Source organism: Gracilinanus agilis, chromosome 2 (assembly GCF_016433145.1).
Source record: "Gracilinanus agilis isolate LMUSP501 chromosome 2, AgileGrace, whole genome shotgun sequence".
In the NCBI taxonomy this organism is placed as follows: domain Eukaryota; kingdom Metazoa; phylum Chordata; class Mammalia; order Didelphimorphia; family Didelphidae; genus Gracilinanus; species Gracilinanus agilis.
Window position 1 is genome coordinate 235,061,122 of NC_058131.1, and position 20,437 is coordinate 235,081,558.

General features: G+C 39.5%; 1 protein-coding gene across 3 annotated transcripts in view; it reads right to left on the minus strand.

Moving 5' to 3' along the window:
- Window positions 1–18,090: 18,090 nt before the first annotated feature.
- Window positions 18,091–20,437, minus strand: part of EFR3B (EFR3 homolog B) — a 59,063-nt gene continuing 56,716 nt past the window's right edge. For all 3 annotated transcript variants that reach the window (XM_044663762.1, XM_044663763.1, XM_044663765.1), the window contains 2 exons: window positions 18,912–18,961; window positions 18,091–18,243 (listed from right to left, as the gene is read on the minus strand). In XM_044663762.1, the coding sequence (XP_044519697.1) occupies window positions 18,138–18,243; window positions 18,912–18,961 (156 nt within the window). In that variant the 3' untranslated portion in view covers window positions 18,091–18,137. The remainder of the gene's footprint in view (window positions 18,244–18,911; window positions 18,962–20,437) is intronic.

A 20,437-nucleotide genomic window follows, 5' to 3' on the forward strand; every position in this document is an offset into this window, starting at 1 on the left:
ATCATCAATACTCACCCTCATACACTGCTTTACAATACAATTTCAAATCTGGTACTGCTAGACCTTTTTCCTTTACATTTTTTCATTAATTCTTTTGACATTTTTGATTCTTTATTTTCCAAATGAATTTTATTATTTTTTCTAATTCAATAAAATAATTTTTTTGTAATTTAATTGGGATGGCTTTGAATAAGTAAATTAGTTTAGGTAAGATTGTCTGTTTAATTATATTGGCTCTGCCCATCAATGAACAATTAATATTTCTTCAATTATTTAGATTTGACTTTATTTGTTTAAAAAGTATTTTATAATTATGCTTATATAGTTCCTGGGAGCATTTTGGCAGGTATACTCCCAGGTATTTTATTCTATCTGTGGTTATTTTAATTTTATTTTGTTTTTTTTTTTAAGTTTATTTAATTTATTAATTTAGAATATTTTTCCATAGTCTTATGGGGAAAAACCTGGGGGTTAAATTAAATATTCATCTGGGTTCAGAAGGGTGAGTAGGAGACAGGAATGGACAATAGGAGGGGACTTATCAAGCTGGGAAATTGGGTTTGGCAGTTTGGGAAATGGCAGTTGACAGGGGTGACTGTTGGGTCTTAACTTCCACACTGACCCACCTATCCAGGGAGTCAGAGAAACTGCAAGAAAGTGATATTGACAAGAGAGCTTATAAACAAAAGTTTAATTTAAGAAAACTACAGTCTAAAGAAGGGAAAAGGGGTTTCTATTCTACCAGTCTATGGGCAAGCCTCAGGGACAGGGAATAGACTTATCTACACTAAGCTAAAACTATAGCAGGGCAGGGCACAGTGGAGATCAGGAATGAAAGTGGGATCCTCACTGCTGAGTCCTGTCAAAATCCAGTGATGGTACAGCTTTCCCAGGTCCACAGTCTATACTCCTTCAGATGGGTAGATCTGGGAGCTAAACCAGCCCAAGTTAACCTCAGGTTGGGTTTAATAGTCTCTACCAAAAATCTCCCACAAGCAGATGACAGTCTTCCTTCTGGATCCCAGGAAATCAGGGTACAAACTCCACTTCCTCTGAGGTCTCCCAGGGGTCATTTACAACTTGTCCCCAACCACCATGGAGTCCATCTCAGAGAGAGAAGCACAACTTCCTGCTTCCTCATTCCATTTAGAATCCTTCAGCCCTGCCTGCTAAGTCTCCTAAATACTCATTAATCTTCCTCACAACAATAGCTACAATTGATGTTCTTTCCCTCTCCTCCTTTGACCCCCCCTTCCATAACCAACAAGCAATTCCACTGGATTTTACCTGTGTCATTGATCAAGACCTATTTCCATATTATTAATATTTGCACTAGGGTGATTGTTTAGAGTCTACATCCCCAATTATATCCCCATTGAACCACGTGATCAAGCTATCTGTGGTTATTTTAAATAGGGTATCTCTTTCTTGTTTTTAAAACTCTTACCTTCTGTCTTAGAATCAATACTGTGTATTGGTTTCAAGGCAGAAGAGTGGCAAGGGCTAGACAATGGGGGTTAAGTGACTTGTCCAGGATCACACAGCTAGGAAGTGTCTGAAGTCATATTTGAATCTAGGACTTCCCTTCTTTAGGCTTAGCTCTCAATCCACTGATCCACCCAGCTGGCCCCTCTTTCTATCTCTTCTTGCCAGACTTTGTCAATAATATAGTAAAATGCTGATGATTTAGGTCAGTGATGGGCAAACTATGGCCAGTGGGCCAGATGCGGCCCCCTGAAACCAGCCACGTGACATTATTCCTAATCTGACAAATACAATGAGTAGGATACAATACAATGAAACTTCAAAAGAGTTGACTTAGAAACAGAATGACAGATGAACATTTCCTTTCCTTTGGCCCCCTCTTTTAAAAGTTTGCCCATCAATGATTTAGGTGAATTTATTATATATCCTGCTTCTTTGCTAAAATTACAGATAATTTCAACTAACTTTTTAGTTGAATTTCTATGATTCTCCTTACATATCATCAGGTCATCTATAAACAGAAATGATTTTATTACCTATTTGCTCATTCTGATTCCTTCAATCTCTTTTTTCTTCTCTTAATGCTATTGCTAGCATTCTAATACTATGCTAAATAATATTGGTGCTAATGAGCACCCTTGTTTCACTCTTGATCTTTTTGGGAAACCTTCTAGCTTCTCCCCATTACAAATAATACTTGCTGACAGTTTTAGGTAGATACTTCATACTATTTTAAGAAAAAATTCAGTGATTTTAACAGAAATGAGTGTTGTATTTTGCCAAAGGCTTTTTCTGCATTTTTGATATGATCATATGGTTTTTAAAAATTATTTTGTTATTGTTATTATCAATTATATTGATAGTTTTCCTTATATTAAACCATCCCTGCATTCCTAGTATAAATCCTGTTTGGTCACAATGTATTATCTGTGTTTGGTGACAATATGTTATCATTGTGACATACTGTTGTAGTCTTTTAACTAGTATTTTGTTTAGAATTTTGGAATCCAAATGCATTAAAGAGATGGGTCTATAATTTTCTTTCTCAATTTTTGCTCTTCCTGGTTTAAGTATCAACATCATATTTGTTTTGTTAGAGGAGCTTGGTAAAATTCCTTCTTTACCTATTATTTCAAATAATTTGTTTAATATTGGAATTGGTTGATCCTTAAATATTTGGTAAAATTAATTTGTAAATTCATCTGGTCCTGATGGTTTTTTCTTAGGAAGTTCATTTATGGCTTGTTGATTTCTTTTTCTAAAATAGGTTTATTTAGGTATCCTATTTCTTACTCTGATAGTCTAGGAAGTTTATTTTTTGGTATGTATTCTATTTCTGCCGCATTATTAATTTTTTTCATATAATTGAGCAAAATAATTTCTAATAATTGCTTTAATTTCATCTTCATTAGTATCCTTTTTGTCTTTAAAGATAATGATTGCTTTTTTTCCTTTCTCTTTTTAAAAATCAGATTAACTAATGACATTTAAAAAAATAAAACCAACTCCTAGATTTATTAATTCAATGCTTTTCTTACATTCAAGTTTATTGATATTCCCTTTAATTTGTAGGATTTGTAATTTGGTGTTTAGTTGGGGATTTTTAATTTGTTCTTTTCTGGTGTTTTAAATTCCCAATTCATTAAACTTTTTGTTCTCTATTTTATGAACATAAGCATTTAGAGATATAAATTTTCCTCTAATTACTGCTTTTGCTGTATCCCATAGTTTTTGGTATATTGTCCCATTAATACATTCTCTTTAATGAAATTATTTATTGTTTCAATAATTTGTTCTTTTACCCATTCATTCTTTTAAATTAAGTTATTTAATCTCCAATTTGCTTTTACATTTTTTCCTGTTGGTCCCTTATTATATACAATTTTATTGTATTATGTGCTAAGAAGGATGCATTTAATATTTCTGATTTTTTACATTTAATTATAATATTTTTGTGCCCTAATATCTGATCAAGTTTTGTAAAGGTGCCATGTATCACTGAGAATGTATACTCTATTCTGTTCCTATTCAATTCTCTCTAGATTTCTATCATATTTAACTTAAGATTCTCATCTCTCTGACTTCTTTCTTATTTATTTTTGGTTAGATTTACCTAGTTGTGAGAGGGAGAAATTAAAAGTCCCCCACTATTATTGCTGTTATCTGCTTCCATAGATTTAATATTGATAATGTTTCCTTTCTGGTGGTACTTTTAAACATAATATATTTTCCCTCTTTAACTCTTTTGATTATATCTATTTTAGCTTTAACTTTGTCAGAGGTCATGAATGCTACCCCTACTATCTTTGTATTAGTTGAGGCATAGTATATTTTGCTCCAGCCCTCTATTTTTACCATATGTATATCTTTCATTTTTAGCTATGTTTCTTGTAAACAACATTTTGAGTTTTGATCCATTTAGCTATCCATTTTCATTTTGTGGGTGAATTCATCCCATTCACATTCAATGTCATAACTACTAGTTGTATATTTCCTTCCATTTGTTTTTTTTCTGTTTGTCCTTCTCTTCCTTTCTTTTTTGCCATTTCTCTCTTCAGATGTCCAACTTCTTCTGTCCTTTACCTCTCCATTTCATGCCCCTTCTTAGAGATCTTCCCTTATCCTATCCCTTTGTTCTCTTCTTAGTTCCAAACTGGCCCACTCTTCTAAGGATTCCTATTTTGCTTTCCCCTCTTATCTTTTAATTTTTATTCTACCTGCCTTTCAAAAAATCCCTTTCTTATCCCCCAACCATACCCTTCAGTTTTTTTAATATGGGCTCAATTCTAAAAATCCCTCCCTTATCTTACCCTAAAAGATCCTCCCTTATCCCCTCACTTTGCCACTACCCCCTATTTTTTTACATATTCTCCTTTTTAGGTATCTCTCCATTTCTTATCCCCATTACCCTCTGTTGAGAGCCATTGGATGTAAAAATGCCATTGGAGAAATAGGATCAGATTTAGGGCCTGTTATCTGGATTCCCTACGTGATCAATCCAGGCTGAAGTAGTCTTTGTGTTTGGTTCTGGTCACCTGAGCCCCGAAAAGCTCTGGTACCAGCAGGTAGGTTAATCTAAAATCAACTTGATCCCTCCAAGAGGCTATTAGGAGTCATTTAGAGAAACAGAGTCTGTAACAGATATTTTATCTGGATCCCATTACAAAATCATCAGCAAGTAAAACTGTGTGCATGATTTTTCTGCACTGCATGTCAGGATGCAGACAGAATGGGCCATCTAAGATAAAAATCTGAGGCTCCTCTTTTGACTCAGTCTTTGATCCCCACCTTTCTTAGAATTCTTATTGGAGAGCTTTGAAGTGGCAGACCAGCATCTACTGAGTTAATGATTCCTTTCCTTGATAATTGAGAAGCCTGAATCCTAACAAATGTTACTTAGATAAGATTGCATATTCAGATTAGAACTGGCTCCTTTAGGATTTGACTGGTGAGCATCTCCATGGGGTATTTCCTCTCCCAGAATTATCCCCTACTAAGTTGGTGGTTGAAATTTGACCATTTGTCTTTGCACCTTTACTCTTTAGACTTCAATGGGTTATGTGTGATTTATTACCCCTTCACAACTGTGATTCCTTTGTGTTCTTTGCTTGAAATCAGTATATAATAAACTCCCAAGCCCGCAGAATTCAGGACAGCATGGGCTAACCACTAGTCTAGTTGTTCTCATTTTCTTTCTCCTGCCTTAACCATCCTATGCCACCACGCTGCTCAGGATCCCCCCCAAAAAACCATATAGGGGGCTGGCTCCCTATAACCCTCCTTTCTGGTCACCTGGTCTACTCTTCCTTCTCTTAGTCCCCCAGTCTCTTAAGGGGCTTTCCTTTGCTTGGTCTCTCCATATTCTCTCCCAGTTACTCCCTTATCCAATCCCACTTCCCTCTTTTTTCTCTGTACATTAAGATTTTTAACCTTATGATTGTGTATGTTGTTCTCTCATTATCCTAGTTTTGATGAGAGTAGGGTTCAAGTACTACCAGCCTTATATTCCTTCTCTGTGGCAGTACTTCCACTTATTCCTCCTTCATATTCAGCTCATTCTATTGCATTCATTTTGATTTCAAGTCTTCTATCTATAAACATCTCTTTAAAATATCTAAGCAATGATATCATTCCCAGGGGCCATAGATGACATTTTCCCCTACAAGAATTGAACAATTTGACCTTTTGGGTCACTTGTGATTAGTCTTTCATTATTACATTTGTATGTTTATTATAGCTCAAATTTTCTATCGAGTTCTGGGGTTTTCCCCAGGAATAGTTGAAACTCCTTTAATTCACTAAATATTCATTTTTTTTACCTTTTATGATTATACTTAGTTTTGGCGAGTATGTTATTCTTGGCTATAAAGTCAGTTCTTTTGCTCTATGAAATGTTGTGTTCCAAGACCTGCATTCTTTTAACTTTATAGCTGCAAAGTCTTATGTATTTTTTTTTACATGTTTTTTTCTTAAACCCTTGTACTTCGGTGCATTGTCCCATAGGTGGAAGATTGGTAAGGGTGGGCAATCGGGGTCAAGTGACTTGCCCAGGGTCACACAGCTGGGAAGTGGCTGAGGCCGGGTTTGAACCCAGGACCTCCCGTCTCTAGGCCCGACTCTCATTCCACTGAGCTACCCAGCTGCCCCCTTATGTATTTGTTTTTATTGTTGCTTTGTAGTTATTTTCTCCTTAACCTAGGAGCTATGGAACTTAGCAATGATGTTCTTATGCATTTTCATCTTTGAGTCTCTTTAAGGCAGTGATCAGTGGATTCTTTTGATTTCTATTTTTTTCTCTGATTCTAAAATTTCTGGGTAGTTTTCCTTAATGATTTTTTGGAGTATGGTGTCTAAATTTTTTTTTAATTATAACTCTCTGGGAATCTAACTATTCTTATATTGTCTCTCCTTGATCTATTTCCCAGGTCAGTTGTTTTTGTGATGAGATGTTTAATATTCTCTTCTATTATTTTATTATTTTGCTTTTGCTTTATTATTTCTTGTAGTCTTAGGAAATCATTAGCTTCCCCTTGTCCAACTCTTGTTCTTAATAGATTATTTTCTTCTATGAGTTTCTAGATCTTTTTCCATTTGGGTGATCTTTCTTTCATAATTTTCTTGATTTTCTTGCATTGCTATTATTTTTTCCCTATTTTTATTCAATCCATTATTTGGTTTTTTGAAGTCTTTTTAAAGTTTTTCCAAAAGCTCTTTTTGAGCTTGTGGCCATTTATTGTGGTTTTTTGCTTTTTTTTTTTTCTTTTCTTGAAGTAGATATTTTCATTTCATTACCCTCTGAATTTAAACTGAGGTCTTCTCTGTCTCTATAATCACTATCAATAGTTGGGTTCTTTCTCCTTTGGTTGCTTTTTTTTTAAGTGACCAGGCCAATAGACTTAATTATTGGCTTTTTGCTGGAGTCTTGGGGCTACTATGCTGCTGGGCATGTTACCTCAGTTTCAGAATTTTTTTTGTGCATTTTTGTGCCTGATTTAGTTATTCCAGTTTTTATAGTGCAGGGTCTGATGTAATCCAGATCCCCATTGCAAACCCCAATCCATGACTACCCTTAGGTGTTCCAACCAGAGTCCAACCAGAGCAGATAGTCCACCTCCCACTGTGGCAGCAAGCAGGGACTCCACTACCCTGGGAATGACCACAGCTAATGGGGTCCCAATCCCTTAGCAACCATACTCACTGGTACACACTCCTTCTGCACTCCACCTCTCCTAGTACCAGACCAGGATAGAGCAGGCATCTAGTCTGTGTTCCTCAGGTCATCAAAATCCCTCATTTGTTAGCAGCAAGGCTTGAGTTTATGTCCTGAAGGTCTGGTGCTTTTAGACTCTGTGATGTCCATTCCTTCAATCCCTAGCCATGGACCAACAGACCACACTGCTGTTCCCAGGGCCCTCTACCTGCTGATTCCAGTGGTACCTTCCAGAATGCAAGCTATGGGGCTCAGCAAACAAGGTGAGCCTGCCAATCCTGCTCTCTCTACCCTTCCTGGCTGCATTGTGTTTCTATACTGTTTGTTCTGGTCCTGCCCCACAGGGCAGGGCTACAGTAGGACTAAGGCCAGAGAAATCAGAAACTTTTCTCCCTAGATATTCAAATTATCCCTAGCTGTTCAACTTCACTCCCAACTCCTATTTTTGCTGCTTTTAGCATTGATTTTGTATAGTTATTTTTTGTTTGTGGGAGATGTTAAAAGGATGAGGAAGCTTCACACCCTTCTTTGCCATCTTCCCACACTGCCCTGTTTCACCCCTTTTTAACTGATCATTTTATGCCCTCACCCCCACTTCTCCTTTCCAAATCCTGCAACCTGGAGTTCTCAGCCAAGTCATCTGAACTCAGGGGCTCCAAGCCTAAATTCAGCTATTGGTATTTAGAAAACCTATGCTGACTGTCCATTCTATCAACTTCTTCCTGTTCAGGATTTTATTCCTATGTAGATCATCATATCACAGATTAAGACTAGATGAGGCTACCAGATAATTGTCTTGTCTATTCCTTTTATCTTGCAGATAAAAAAACTAAGGCCTAAAGTGGCCTACCCAAAAGTTGTAGACAATCCTGTGAATTTTCTCCCTGTCCTTCTTTCTTTGAGTGGAAAAAGCATTGGCTTGGAAGACACATAGTCCTAGTTCTGCTATTGGGTATAAGCTTGAGGTTCTGGGTTGGGTCTGACTCAAATTACCTCTGATAGTTTTTTTGATATTATAAGAAAAATAGACAATTCATAGGTCATCCAACTGTTAATAGATGGCAGGACATTCAATAAGAACATGATCCTTCAAGGACACCATGAGTTGATTCCTCTAAGTGAAGCTCTCCTGTTTTTGAATTGCCTGTGGTTGTCCACCAGCCAAAGATCAGATGGCACCTGGAATTCTTCTTGGCTGTTTGGTACTCAGGTCATCCGGAAGAGATCAAGAGTCTTAGCTTTTGGTCTTCTGAACCAATCAAACATAGAGAATGGTTTCAGTAATTTTCATGGAAAAGCCAACCTCACTTGCAGGAAGTTAGGCTATTGTCCAGCCACATATAACCTTAGGCAAAAGTCACTTTATCTCTCTAAGCCTCAGTTTCCTCACTTGAAATAAGGAAGTTGCACTAGACGATCTTTAAAGCCTCTTCCAAGTCTTTTCGTTGTTCACTTGTTTCAGTTGTGTCTGAGACTTCATGATCCCATTTGGAGTTTTCTTGGCAAAGATACTGGAGTAGTTTGCCATTTCCAGCTCATTTTGCAGATGAGGAAACTAAGGCAAACAGGATGAAGTAACTTGCCCAGGGTTACATAGCTAATAAATGTCTGAGGTAGGATTTGAACTCATGTGTTCTAGTTCTAGAATCCTATTATTTTTACCATCATTGCCCAGCTAAAAAACAAAAATGGTTTCTTACCAACAGATCCAGGTCCCCAGGGGCTTTATAACCTACCTACCCAATTTCATCTCCCACTACTCCTGTAAATGAGCTCTTCCCTTCAATAAATCAAGTCTTGTCATTACCCTGATACCAATACCAACACACACTGGAATTTGGGCCTTCTTCCAGGAAGAACCTGCCAATTCTTATACGAAGATATTTGTCAAAATTCAGTTTAAGCCTCATATTTTCTGTTTAGCTTTCTTTGTTTACATCAGTTCATAATGATTGTTGGTGGTACAGTAATCAGAAGACCTGGGCACAAGCTACTACCTTTGGGACATGAAGCACACTTCACTTGGCTGAGCCTCCATTTCCTTGTGTAAAATACAGGGATCGGACTAGACAACCTCCAAGATCTCTTTGTTCTAAATCTGTGATTTACCATTTTTCTATCTGGGGCTGTTCCTTTATCTGTAAAATGAGTTCCTTGGATCAGATGGCTATAGTTTGTAAGGCTTCTTCCAGGTCTAAATCTATTACCCTAGGATCCTCCATTGGTTGATATCTGAAGCCTTTCAATCTTGTAGATAACTTGCCTAAGTTTATACTCCATTCCCTAGTTTTCAAGAGCCCCAGACTACTTCCATGTCATGAGGACTTTACATGCGATAGAAATAAAGCAAACAACTATTCCTATAGATATCTATGAGCATGTGCCCACATGCACACTACACAGACATGACCACATGAGAAGACATCCTTGCAGAGATTCATACATATTTACTGATACCCTGTTCAAGTATCTTCAATTCTTGTGTGCCCATGCAACTAGAAGGAAGAAGTATCACATTATAACTTATCCTCAGAGATAGATGCGAGATGTTTTTGAAACATTCCTTACATTTGCATATAGGTATTCAACAATTTAACACACACTAAATTCCTGTTATGTGTCAAGTCATTGTGTCAGGCAGGTCAGGGGACAAACACAAGAGGGAAGACATCCCTGCTTGCCTTCAAGGATCTTCCTTTCTACTGCTGACTTTTATGGGTATTCATAATCCTTCAAATAAAACAAGGATGCTGCACCATGACATTCAGACATGGGGGGTGGGGTGGTTAAAGGAAAGTGGTCTAGCTCCTTAAGAATAAGATTAAACTAATGACCCAGGACAATCCAGAGGAACTTAGGAGAAAGAATGCTTTCCACATCCAGAGAAAGAACTGTGGGAGTGAAAACACAGAAGAAAAACAAATGAACCACCATGTGGTTCGATGGGGATATGATTGGGGTTCTGGCATTAAAAGATCACTCTACTACAAATATGAATAGCATGGAAATAGGTTTTAAACAATGATACATGTTTAACACAGTGGAATTACTTGTCAGCTCTGGGAGAGGGGAGGGAGAGATCATGAATCATGTAACCATGGAAAAATATTCTAAATTAATAAATAAAAGAATAAGATTAAACTTCTTCCCTATCTGGGAGAAGGGAATCTACCAGTGCCCAGTCCTGAAGTTAGGAATATCTGAGTTCAAGTTTGGTCTTAGACACTTACTAGCTATATGACTCTGACTTGCCTCAGTTTCTTCAACTGTGATATGTGGATACTATATACTATTGTATGTATGTATGTAATATTATGTAACTTCCAGAGTTGTTGTGAGAATCATATGAATTAATATTTGTAAAGTGCTTAGTAATGTCTGGTACATAGCAGGCATTTAATAAATAGTTGTTCCTTTTCCTTTCTAGGATGTAATCTTGCAAAGGGCCTTGAGGCTGGATGACCTTCGGGGTCTTGGCCTCCTTTTTTTAAAAAACTTTCAGAATCTAGTTCTGGGGCTCCAGATTTCCATTCTGACAGCATCTCTTTCTACCTTACCTCCTGGTGCCGAGGCAAAGAGAGGAAAGTCTTGTGGGGGTGTCAAAATGTCAACAAGAAAACCATTGGTATTTCCAGACCCAAGTTTGCATCTCAAACAACCATTTACTTTTAAGAAACCAAGCAGGCAGCAATGTGGAGACAACATTAACATTTATTTGAAAAGGGCATCATAAAGACATATTGGAAAATATTGACAAACATTCCCTAAAGAATTACCTTCTTAAGTATCACCCCTCCACATTCTCCTCCTCCTCCCCCAAATCTACTACCTTTTTTCTCAGCCCACTAATGAAACCAACGGGCTCCGATGACTTTTAAATACATAGGCTATCACAGCCACTAATTCTGCACCCACATAAAATAAATCTATCCGCTATCATATACATGTATTTGAAACTACGTGGCACTTGTGCACACACCCCCCCACCCCCCCTATACCCACCCAGGGCCACAAGGGTCTAGATGTGACACACATACATACACCCACACATTCACACACTGCAATCTAAGGACAGAAGCATATACAGGTTTTCTAGCTGGGAGTGCTGCTTCTCCCTTCAGCTAATTAAGTGCTTTTCAGAAATCAAGAGGAGATGGAAGAAGAGGATTCCCCCCATTCCAAGATATCCCAGAAAAAGAGATGAACTCAAGTCAACTTCTTTGGTGCTCAGATAGAGTGAAGCACTGCTCAACTTCAGTTCTGCAACACATTCCTCTTCTATAGTCCATTCTATCAACCAGTCCACAGGCATTTACTAAGGGCCTACCATGTGCTAAATGGGAGAGGAAATGTGGTACAGTGGCTCAAGAACAGGGAGTCCTGCCTTTGACAGATATGACTAGGTAAACTCATGCCAATCTCTCAGTGCCCTGGGGACTTGCCAAGACTATGAATTGCAGAGATGCTGACCTGCCTACTTAGGTAGGAGGTTCCCCCATTGGGAGTTAGATCCCTCCACCAATCAAATGATAGGTTCAGACACTCTCCTAATTTTTGGATAATAGGGATAGAAAGGTAAGATAGAAATAACCCCTGCCTTCAAAGAACTTCCCTTCTAGTTAAGTACTGCTAAATTCTTCTCCCTTTCAGCCCATTTGGGCCTGAATTAGACTTGAAGCAAGTGGTTCATTTTTACTCTGAAGGTTGCCAAGGCTGATAGGATAGGGGGCAGACAAGTGACCCTAAATTGCTTGTACCTCCCTGGGAAGTCTAGGCATCTTATTTCAACCAAATTTGTCTGTGATCCCCTGGAGGGACCCAGGAAAAGCATGAATTCTAGCTTTCACAATTACATGGGAGTCTAGTCATAACTAGGTATGGTAGAGGGACCTTTCCTTTAGGGAAAATGGGATTGACATTAGACAGGATTAGACAGAAGCTCAGGTAGCCCGGACCTTGAGCTTTTAGTTTTCTTTAAATTGCAAGTCTTAAGTTCTATTGCACCTCTGGGTTCTAGGCACCTCTAAGACTATAAATCACAGAGAAGGTGCCAGATCACATCGGTGCAGGGAGTTTTCCCTTACTAATGAAATCATAGGTATAATTCTCATTCCTAGGGAACATTTCCTCCAAATGTTAACTACCTGGGTGCAGCTGGCATAGTTATTACCCCCTTCTTGTAGCCTGGCTTGTTCCATTTGACCTTCCCTCAATCCTACCAATCTCCAAACCTCACTTTCTATTAAAAGGGTATTTTAAGGGGAGTTTCTAGATTTGTGGTGTCAAATGGGAAGAGGAAGAGTGGAGAATAACCATAGGATTCTGGGGCCTCTACGTGAGGAAAACACATACATTTACATGGCTCAGCTTAGTTGAGAGAAATTAAGGATTTCAAAGATATTCATGCCAGCTAAGTGGTGTAGTGAATAGAATGCCAGGTCTGGAGTCAGAAATACTTGAGTTCAAATCCAGCTTCAGATACTTAACTAACTGTGTGACCCTAGAGAAGTCATTTAATCTTACTTGCTTCAGTTTCCTTGCCTATCAAATGAGTTGGAGAAGGAAATGACAAATCACTCCAGTATCTTTGCCAAGAAAACTCCAACCAGGGTCACAAAGAGTCAGACATGACTGAAAAATAACTGAACATGTCTGTTAAGCCTTCTTAGGAAAGCTCTAGTTGCCCCCACCCCAGCTATCCTTTTCTCAAAGCAGAGGCTCCAGCTGAATTTGGTCATGTTGATTATTAGCTGCTTGCAGGCAGACTGTTTTTTGTTTTATCTTGATAGCCCCAATACCTAGTACTGGGAGTTCATATATAGAAAGTGCTTAATAAATGCTTGCTGGATTGAAGGATAGTTTGCGATTGCCTCTTCCCAGGAGAGGAAAAAGGTCTCATCACATGGAACAGCACAGTTAGCAAGGGGACTGGGAAGCAAAGGGAAGCAATCTCCCCCCAACTCTCTGGGGCCATTGGTGGGACAGGGCTATAATGGCATGAGCCATTTTGAGTCTAGATTACTTCCCCAATGCTTTGTTGTAAGGCACACCAGCATTTTAAACTTCTGACTTTGAGGCAGGAATTTTACAGGTTCTTATGATCAAGAGCTCAAAGGCACCTCAGAGACCATCTTTTTCCTCCCTTACGACATGAAGACACTGGGCTAGATTATCAGTAAGATTCCTTTCAGCTCTTAATCAAAGGATCCCATGAGCTAATTCCAGGTCCCTCATTTTACAGTTTCAAGGCCCAGACAGTAGTGTCTTGCCCCAAATCATATAAGTGACTTAGCGAAGCCAGGAATCACATCTAGCTCTTTTGAGCCAAAAAACAATGTTCTTTCTACTACTGTTTGTTGCACAGTTTTGATAGGGCAACTTGATATACCTTGTTGATTAAATTGGATCATAGAAATCATTTAACTTTAGCTTCCTCACAAAGAGAAAGTAAATATAAGTTCAGAAAAACATCCCCTGATTGAGGAGGGGGGGACAGAGAATTGATGCTCTAAGTCAGAGGCTTCAAACCCAAAGCCCCATACCACAGTCTGGTCACAATAAGATTAAAATGTATTTGAGAAATATTTAACAAAATAAAGACAAATCCAGTAGGCTACAGATGTTGATTTGTGGCTTTCTAAATCAATACATGGGCCCTGGGGATCCTGATGTATGGGTTGGTGGCTTGGTTTCTATTTGAATTTGACACCACTACTCTATAGAATATATCTAGAGATCTCCCTTGTTTTTCGAAAAAGCCCCTTCACAAGAAAGCTTAAGGAATAGAGATAACTAAGGCCAACAGTCATCTTCTAGAGGAATTACCCTCATCTGTAGATTCTTCAAAAAGGTGCCATAAAAAAGTTGGTGGCAGCTAGGTAGCACAGTGGTTGGAGCACCAGACCTGGAATGGCAGGACCTGGGTTCAAACCGGACTTCAGACACCTCTAGCTGTGTGACTCTGGGAAAGTCACATAAGCCCAACTGTCAAGCCCTTCCTATTATCAGGGTTTTTTTTTTTAAAATGCATCACAGAAATATTATTACCCAAGTCTGAATCTCAGTATCCTTATCTATAAAGTGGTGGGGAGGTTGGCAGGGGGTGGAGGTGGGGTTGGACTGGATGGCCCATAATCTCCCTTCTGGCTCTAAGTCTATGACCTCTACCACTCAGTGCCACAGATATAAGAAACATTGCGAGAAGTAGAGAAAGGGTGGCTAATATCAAGTAAGAAACAAACCGAGATTCTCTCTTTAAAGCTAAGTTTAAGGCTAAGAGACAAAGTACTAAGAACAAACATAAAACACTAGTTGGTGCAGGAAGACTAGTCTGAATCTCTGACTTCGTCTTCAAAGTTTCCTCTAAGAGAAACTGTGTGCTTTGCTGTTCACTTGAAGTTTAGGTTGCTATTTTAATAAGAAATATTCTATTATATAAAATAGGGTAGAATCTCATGCTTCTTAAGTTTGTATGTCCGCCATCTTGGATTTCAGGGATCGCATGCAACCTAAAACTCCATGAAGTGAGGTAGAGAGTGCAGAACCCAGAGGGAACAATCCTGCCCTCTTCAGACCACAGATGGAGTGTTTTGTTCAATTCTGATTGACATTTTAGGAAGTACATGGTTACACTGGAGAACAATTAGAGGAAGGTGGCCAGGGTAGCAACTGGCCTTGAGATCATGCCTTAATAGGATCAATGGAAAGAACCCAGGAGGCTTAGGCATAGGGAAGAAGGAGGCTCGGCAGGGGATACATGCTAATGTTCTTCATGTATTTGAAGGTCCTTTACATGAAAGGAGAGTCAGACATGTTTTGCTTGACCACAGAGGGCAGAATAAAGAATAATGAGTGAAGAAGATAAATTTATGATTTATGGAGAAAAAAATATCCTAATGTTGGAAGTATCCAAAAGCAGAATAGGTTGTCCTTAGTATTCAGCGGGCTGCCCTTTACTCAGAATCCTTAAATAAAGGCTAATTGACTACTTATCAGGCAATGTTACAGAGGGGATCCTTTATCTGTAAAGACCACAGGAGATGGCCTCTTGGAGACTCTTTCAACTCAAAGTGTGATTTACATTATGGCATTGACAATATCTGGTATACCCATAGTGCAATACCAAAAACAAACTTGAAGATGGGCTATATTTTTTTCTCGTAACACATCTTGGGCTTGCATAAAACTTTAGAATAGCCTACAAGTGTGGTCTTTTATTGTTCAACTCTGCATTTTGGAAATAAGGGAATCTTTTTTTAGAAATGTACCCTATATAAATAAGTGTCTTATATTTAGACCAATATGGTAAGAATTAAATTATAAAAGCAAAGGAGACAGCTAGTTGGTTTAGGGGATAGAAAACCTACCTAGAGATGGGAATTCCTGGGTTCAAATCTGGCCTCAGACATTTCCTACTTGTGTCTGGGCAAGTCACTTAACCTTAATTGCCTAGCCCTTACAATTCTTTCTGCCTTGGAACCAATACACAGTATTGATTCTAAGATGGAAGGTAAGAGTTTCAAAAAGAAAAAAAGCAAAAGCCTTAGAAGAGAACATTGTCATAGTTGGACTCAAATTTCCCTTTTCTTCTCCAAGAAACTATATTAGGATAGGAAAAAATATATCTGTATCAAATTCCTTAACCTAAGTCTCTCAACCACAGCTATTCAAGGCTCTGACTTTGGATTTAGAGCTGAGCTTATCACAGGCCATAAATAAGAACACAGATTAAAGTTAGTCTATCAGACTGCCCAAGATTCATTCCTTAAGATTAAGAAGTCTTTCTCTGTCTCTCTATTCCTCTCTCACAAATACTCTTATAAAAGGGCAAACCATTAGCCAAGCTATAATTTATTCACATCCTAAGGTGTTATCTCAGCTATACTAATAAATGAGAGTTGGGGGCCAGGGTTTAGAAGATTAGGGGATGAAGAAAGTTTTTATTTTTAGAAGCTACGGTACTGGTGAGGAAGAAAGATGTGCTTGTTGGATTTTGCCATTGGGGAGGCTCTAGGTAAGCCATGGCCCATGTGAGGGTGGTTGGCCCTTGGGAGGATGAGCAAGAATAGAATGGGACACAGAAAAGTCACTGAAGATAAACTTCATTCTCCATTTCCCTATATTGCTTGGGGCCATATATGTATTGGTTCTGATTGGGCTTTTGCATCAACTTGTTGTCACCATCATTTATAAAAAGTTTACTGGTACCTACAAGGTGCAGGGTGCTTGGGACACTTGAAAATCTAGAATTCAAAGGAGCTTCTACTGCATCCTCTAAAGTCCAGAGGTATCACCTCATTTGGATAAAATGTACATATAGACTTTATCCAAGAGACACACATATTCCCCGACCCCAACACACACACACACATACACATACACATACATAACACATACATAACACATATACGCACATACACACACTGCACTCCCAAGGCAGACAATTGGCCCACTCATTCCTTGGTGGATACATCCACTATTCTCAGTGCTGGCAGGTAAATTCGTTTGTAGGAATGGCAGTCCCAGAGACCTTCTGCTCAGGGCAGGGTAAATAACTTTCCCTATAAGGGAATAATTCAGGGCAAGGCATTGGGGCACCCTGTTATCTCCTGAATTTTTGGAGTGTCTTCTTTTGTCTTGAGCCACCTTTTATTCTGCCCTAAAGCCTAGAACCTCCAGCAATAAGCCTAGGCCCCAAGGGAAGGGAGCCAGTGAGAAACTATCATCCAATGTCCCAGGCTGAGTAGAGATGCTAAGAGGGGACACAAAAAGGGAGGTGGAATTTGGCAGAGACGGCCTTTCTACCTCTACTTGCCATGAGAGGGGTTCAGTGGAGAATGTTCTCCGGCATGACTTCTCATGATACAAAACCCTCCCTTTGCGATAGCAATGTCAAGGCTGAAGTTGGTTTTGCTTCCTCCTCAATCCCATAATCTTGCTAGATTTTGTTCCCTTCAGCAGAAGAGACTTTGCCCTTAATTTCATTCTGGGTCCCCATCATGTTTTTAAGCCCTGCTCCAAGGGCCCTGTGCCATTTGAGAGACTGACCCACGTCAACTCTTTATGGGTGAACAAGGGCAAGAAAAAAACTGCTGGTATCAACCATTTGATTAGAACTGGCATCCCCTGAAAGGATGTTCTCTGCTTCCTCTCAGATCCTAGTCTTAGAGCTGCCATGGTCCCAGCTCTGTTTTCCCCCCATTCCTAAGGCACCCCATTCCCTTCTGCCCAGCCCCTAGTCCTGATTGTGCAGTGATTTTTCATGTCTGGCAGAAGGAACTTCAATCTGCTGCTGGGAGAAGGGGAAGTGATGAAGCTTTCAATATACCTCACCCGTTCTGAAGCACTCTATTAGGTGAGAATCTGAACCTCTGCTTGGTAGCTGGGAAATTCCTGGAGAGAGACTCCCAACACTTTCCTTTTTTTAGGGAGTGCTGCCCAAAGGACTGAGGCCTCCCTTCCTTATTTCCCAATTCTGTTCAACCCTAGGTGTTAAATTGGGCTCAAAAGCCACTGAGATCCTTGGCAGGGCTCCTCCTTTGAAACGTGGAGAACTTGTTCATGGATGGCTCATAGGCTCTGCCCTTCTACCTCCAAACTATTCCAACTCGTCAACCAAAGGCTTACCAAGGTTCCCTGACCCTTACTGGGAGAGAATCCCCAAATCTCTCCTCATAAAGGACCCCAGATGACCCAGAAAGAAAGGCAGAGTGGGCAAGGTAGACTTCCTGGCATAAAAGAGCCCGAGTGTGTGGTGAAGCTGGGATGGTGGAGCAGAAGGAAGAGAAGGGTTGATGGAACTCAGTTCTCTTAGGAAGGTGCCCACCATTTGGAAATTATATTTCTCCCCTGAGATCTCAGTTAGGATTTGTGGCTGTAGGGGATGGGGGTGGGGATCCCCTCTCCCAGACCCATCCTCCACAGGGGCTCTGACTCTTGGCACTCAGTATACGCACAAATCAGGGAATTTCATCTCGTAGACAGGGATGGAGTGGTTCTGTGGCTGCCCATAGGCTGCTGTGATGGTACCAGATGGGCTTGGGGGAGGTCTGAAGACAGCAAGAAAAGAATGAGGAAAAAATTTCATAAATGGTTGCAAACAAAGTAAGGCAGAATCAAAATTCACCTAGGGTAAATGTGGAAGAAGACTCAGATGGGCAATCACAGAGGTCAAATCTATGAGGTCAAACTTCCTTGAAATATAAATTTGATTGAGTCCTTTAATCACAGAAAGGACTTGAGATCTACAGCAAAGTCGAATGACTCTGAAGTTGGAGTGCCCGGGTTCAAATTCTGCTTCTGATGTTTACTTGAATGGCTGTGGGTAAGTAGTGCCTAGTACTTTAATCTCCTTGGACTTCAGTTTCCTCATCTACAAAATGAGTGGATGGGACTTATGGTCCCTGAGGCCTCTTCTAACTCTAGATCTATGATTCTATGATCTCATGGGCAAGGATTTTTGTTTTAATTTAAGGCCAAATTCACTATGAGAGCCATAGTTATAGAGTCATTCTGGGCTATTATCCTGAAACCATCTCCTAATTCACTGACATCTTTCCTTCCCCAACAGTCAATCAGTGCAGATAATAGTCTCCAATTCTGAGATGTGAGAAAAGGATTAAATTCAAGGGCTTGCTGAGGACTGAGTGATGATCCTGGAGAAGAGGGCCCTAGGAAAGATCAGAGGGCAAACTCCCCCCTACCCAAGGCTACGTACCGAATGGTGATTTCAAAGATCTGGTTGAGCTTGCTTTGTAGCAGTGATGCCTGTAAACCAAAGAGATGGAAGCAAGGTGAGCATGGGGGGGCCTGACCGTGTTACTTCACCACAGGTTCCTGTGTATAGTTTAGGGCTAGCGGGGCAAGGGAAGGACCTAACAGTACTTTTAGCTTTTATCTTGTATCCTGGCTGTGCTAGCCTGTAGGTCCAATCTGCTTGGGTTTTGGTCTTCATGAGAACACGGGGAAAGGCATACCAGAGAGGTCTTTGGTATCTATTTCTTCAAGAGTCAACTAGAGAGACACAGCATTGGCATAGGGAATAGAGGAGCTGACCTTAGAGTTAGGAAAACTTAGGTTTATGTCCTGCTTCTGACATATACTGGCTCTGTGTAAGCCTGGGCAAATCTCAGAGCCCCTAGGCATCTCTCTAAGACTACAGACTGAAGAGAAGTTGTTTTATATACTGATGGTAGAAGGGATTTTTCTCACTGGAAGATGCTTATCCCCATTAAAATAGAGGTTCAGATAAAAAAAATGTTTTAAGGAATCAAGTCATTCAAGGGAGACAGCATGGAATGATAGGTCAGGAGAAAGAAGACTGGAGTCAATCCAACTTAAATGTTTATTAAGTGTCTACCATTACGCTTGGTGCTAGGGGTAGATTGAGAAAGAACAAAATAGTTCCTGTCCTCAAGAAGCTTACTTACTTGTCTGATTTCGTTCAGTGACCTACGAAAAAACCTTCTCTATCTTTCTGCCTCATTTCCTCTCTGTTTCAGGAAAATAGTAATTCTCTGTTTCCCAGAATGAGGATGGAAAACAGGGATAGAAATGCAAGATATTTTGCATTTAATGTCTACTATTGTTTTTATTATTGATAGCCCCCTAAATTTGGCCATATCAATTCATGAAGCCCATCCACAGTAGCATGAAGTATTCTGACCTGTCCTGGGGTTAACAGGTACTCATAATTAAATGAAAATGAGAATGTATAAAGTAATGAAGTATAATTTGTTATTGTTCAAATAAACTATTTTCTCTCTTCTCGTTCTGAAAAATCTTTCCCACTGGCTCCTTTCTCTTAAAAAACTTTACTATTTATTCACCAAGCTACTCCTTTTTTCCCTTCAAATCCTTCCTCCATGATCCCTATTTCTTCCTTCTTTTTTTTTTTTAATACTTTCTTTCTGACTTAGAATCAATACTGTGTTTTGGTTTCAAGGCAGAAGAGCAATAAGGACTAGGCAATGGGGGTTAAGTGACTTGCTCAGGGGCACACAGCTGGTATGATCACTATTTCTAAGAAAACTAGTTTCAATTCTTACGTATTACTGGCATAGTCAGCCATGGTCAGGTCAGTTACTGTAGAACTTGGCATTGTTAATCAACTTACTCAACCATGGCTGACTTTTTGAAAGGAGCTACTGGGGTCAAGATAATTCCACCTTATAACTCTATGTGCAAATTAACTGACCCCAAAGATTGAACAAACACAGGGATCACCGGGCACTCCGGGGGATG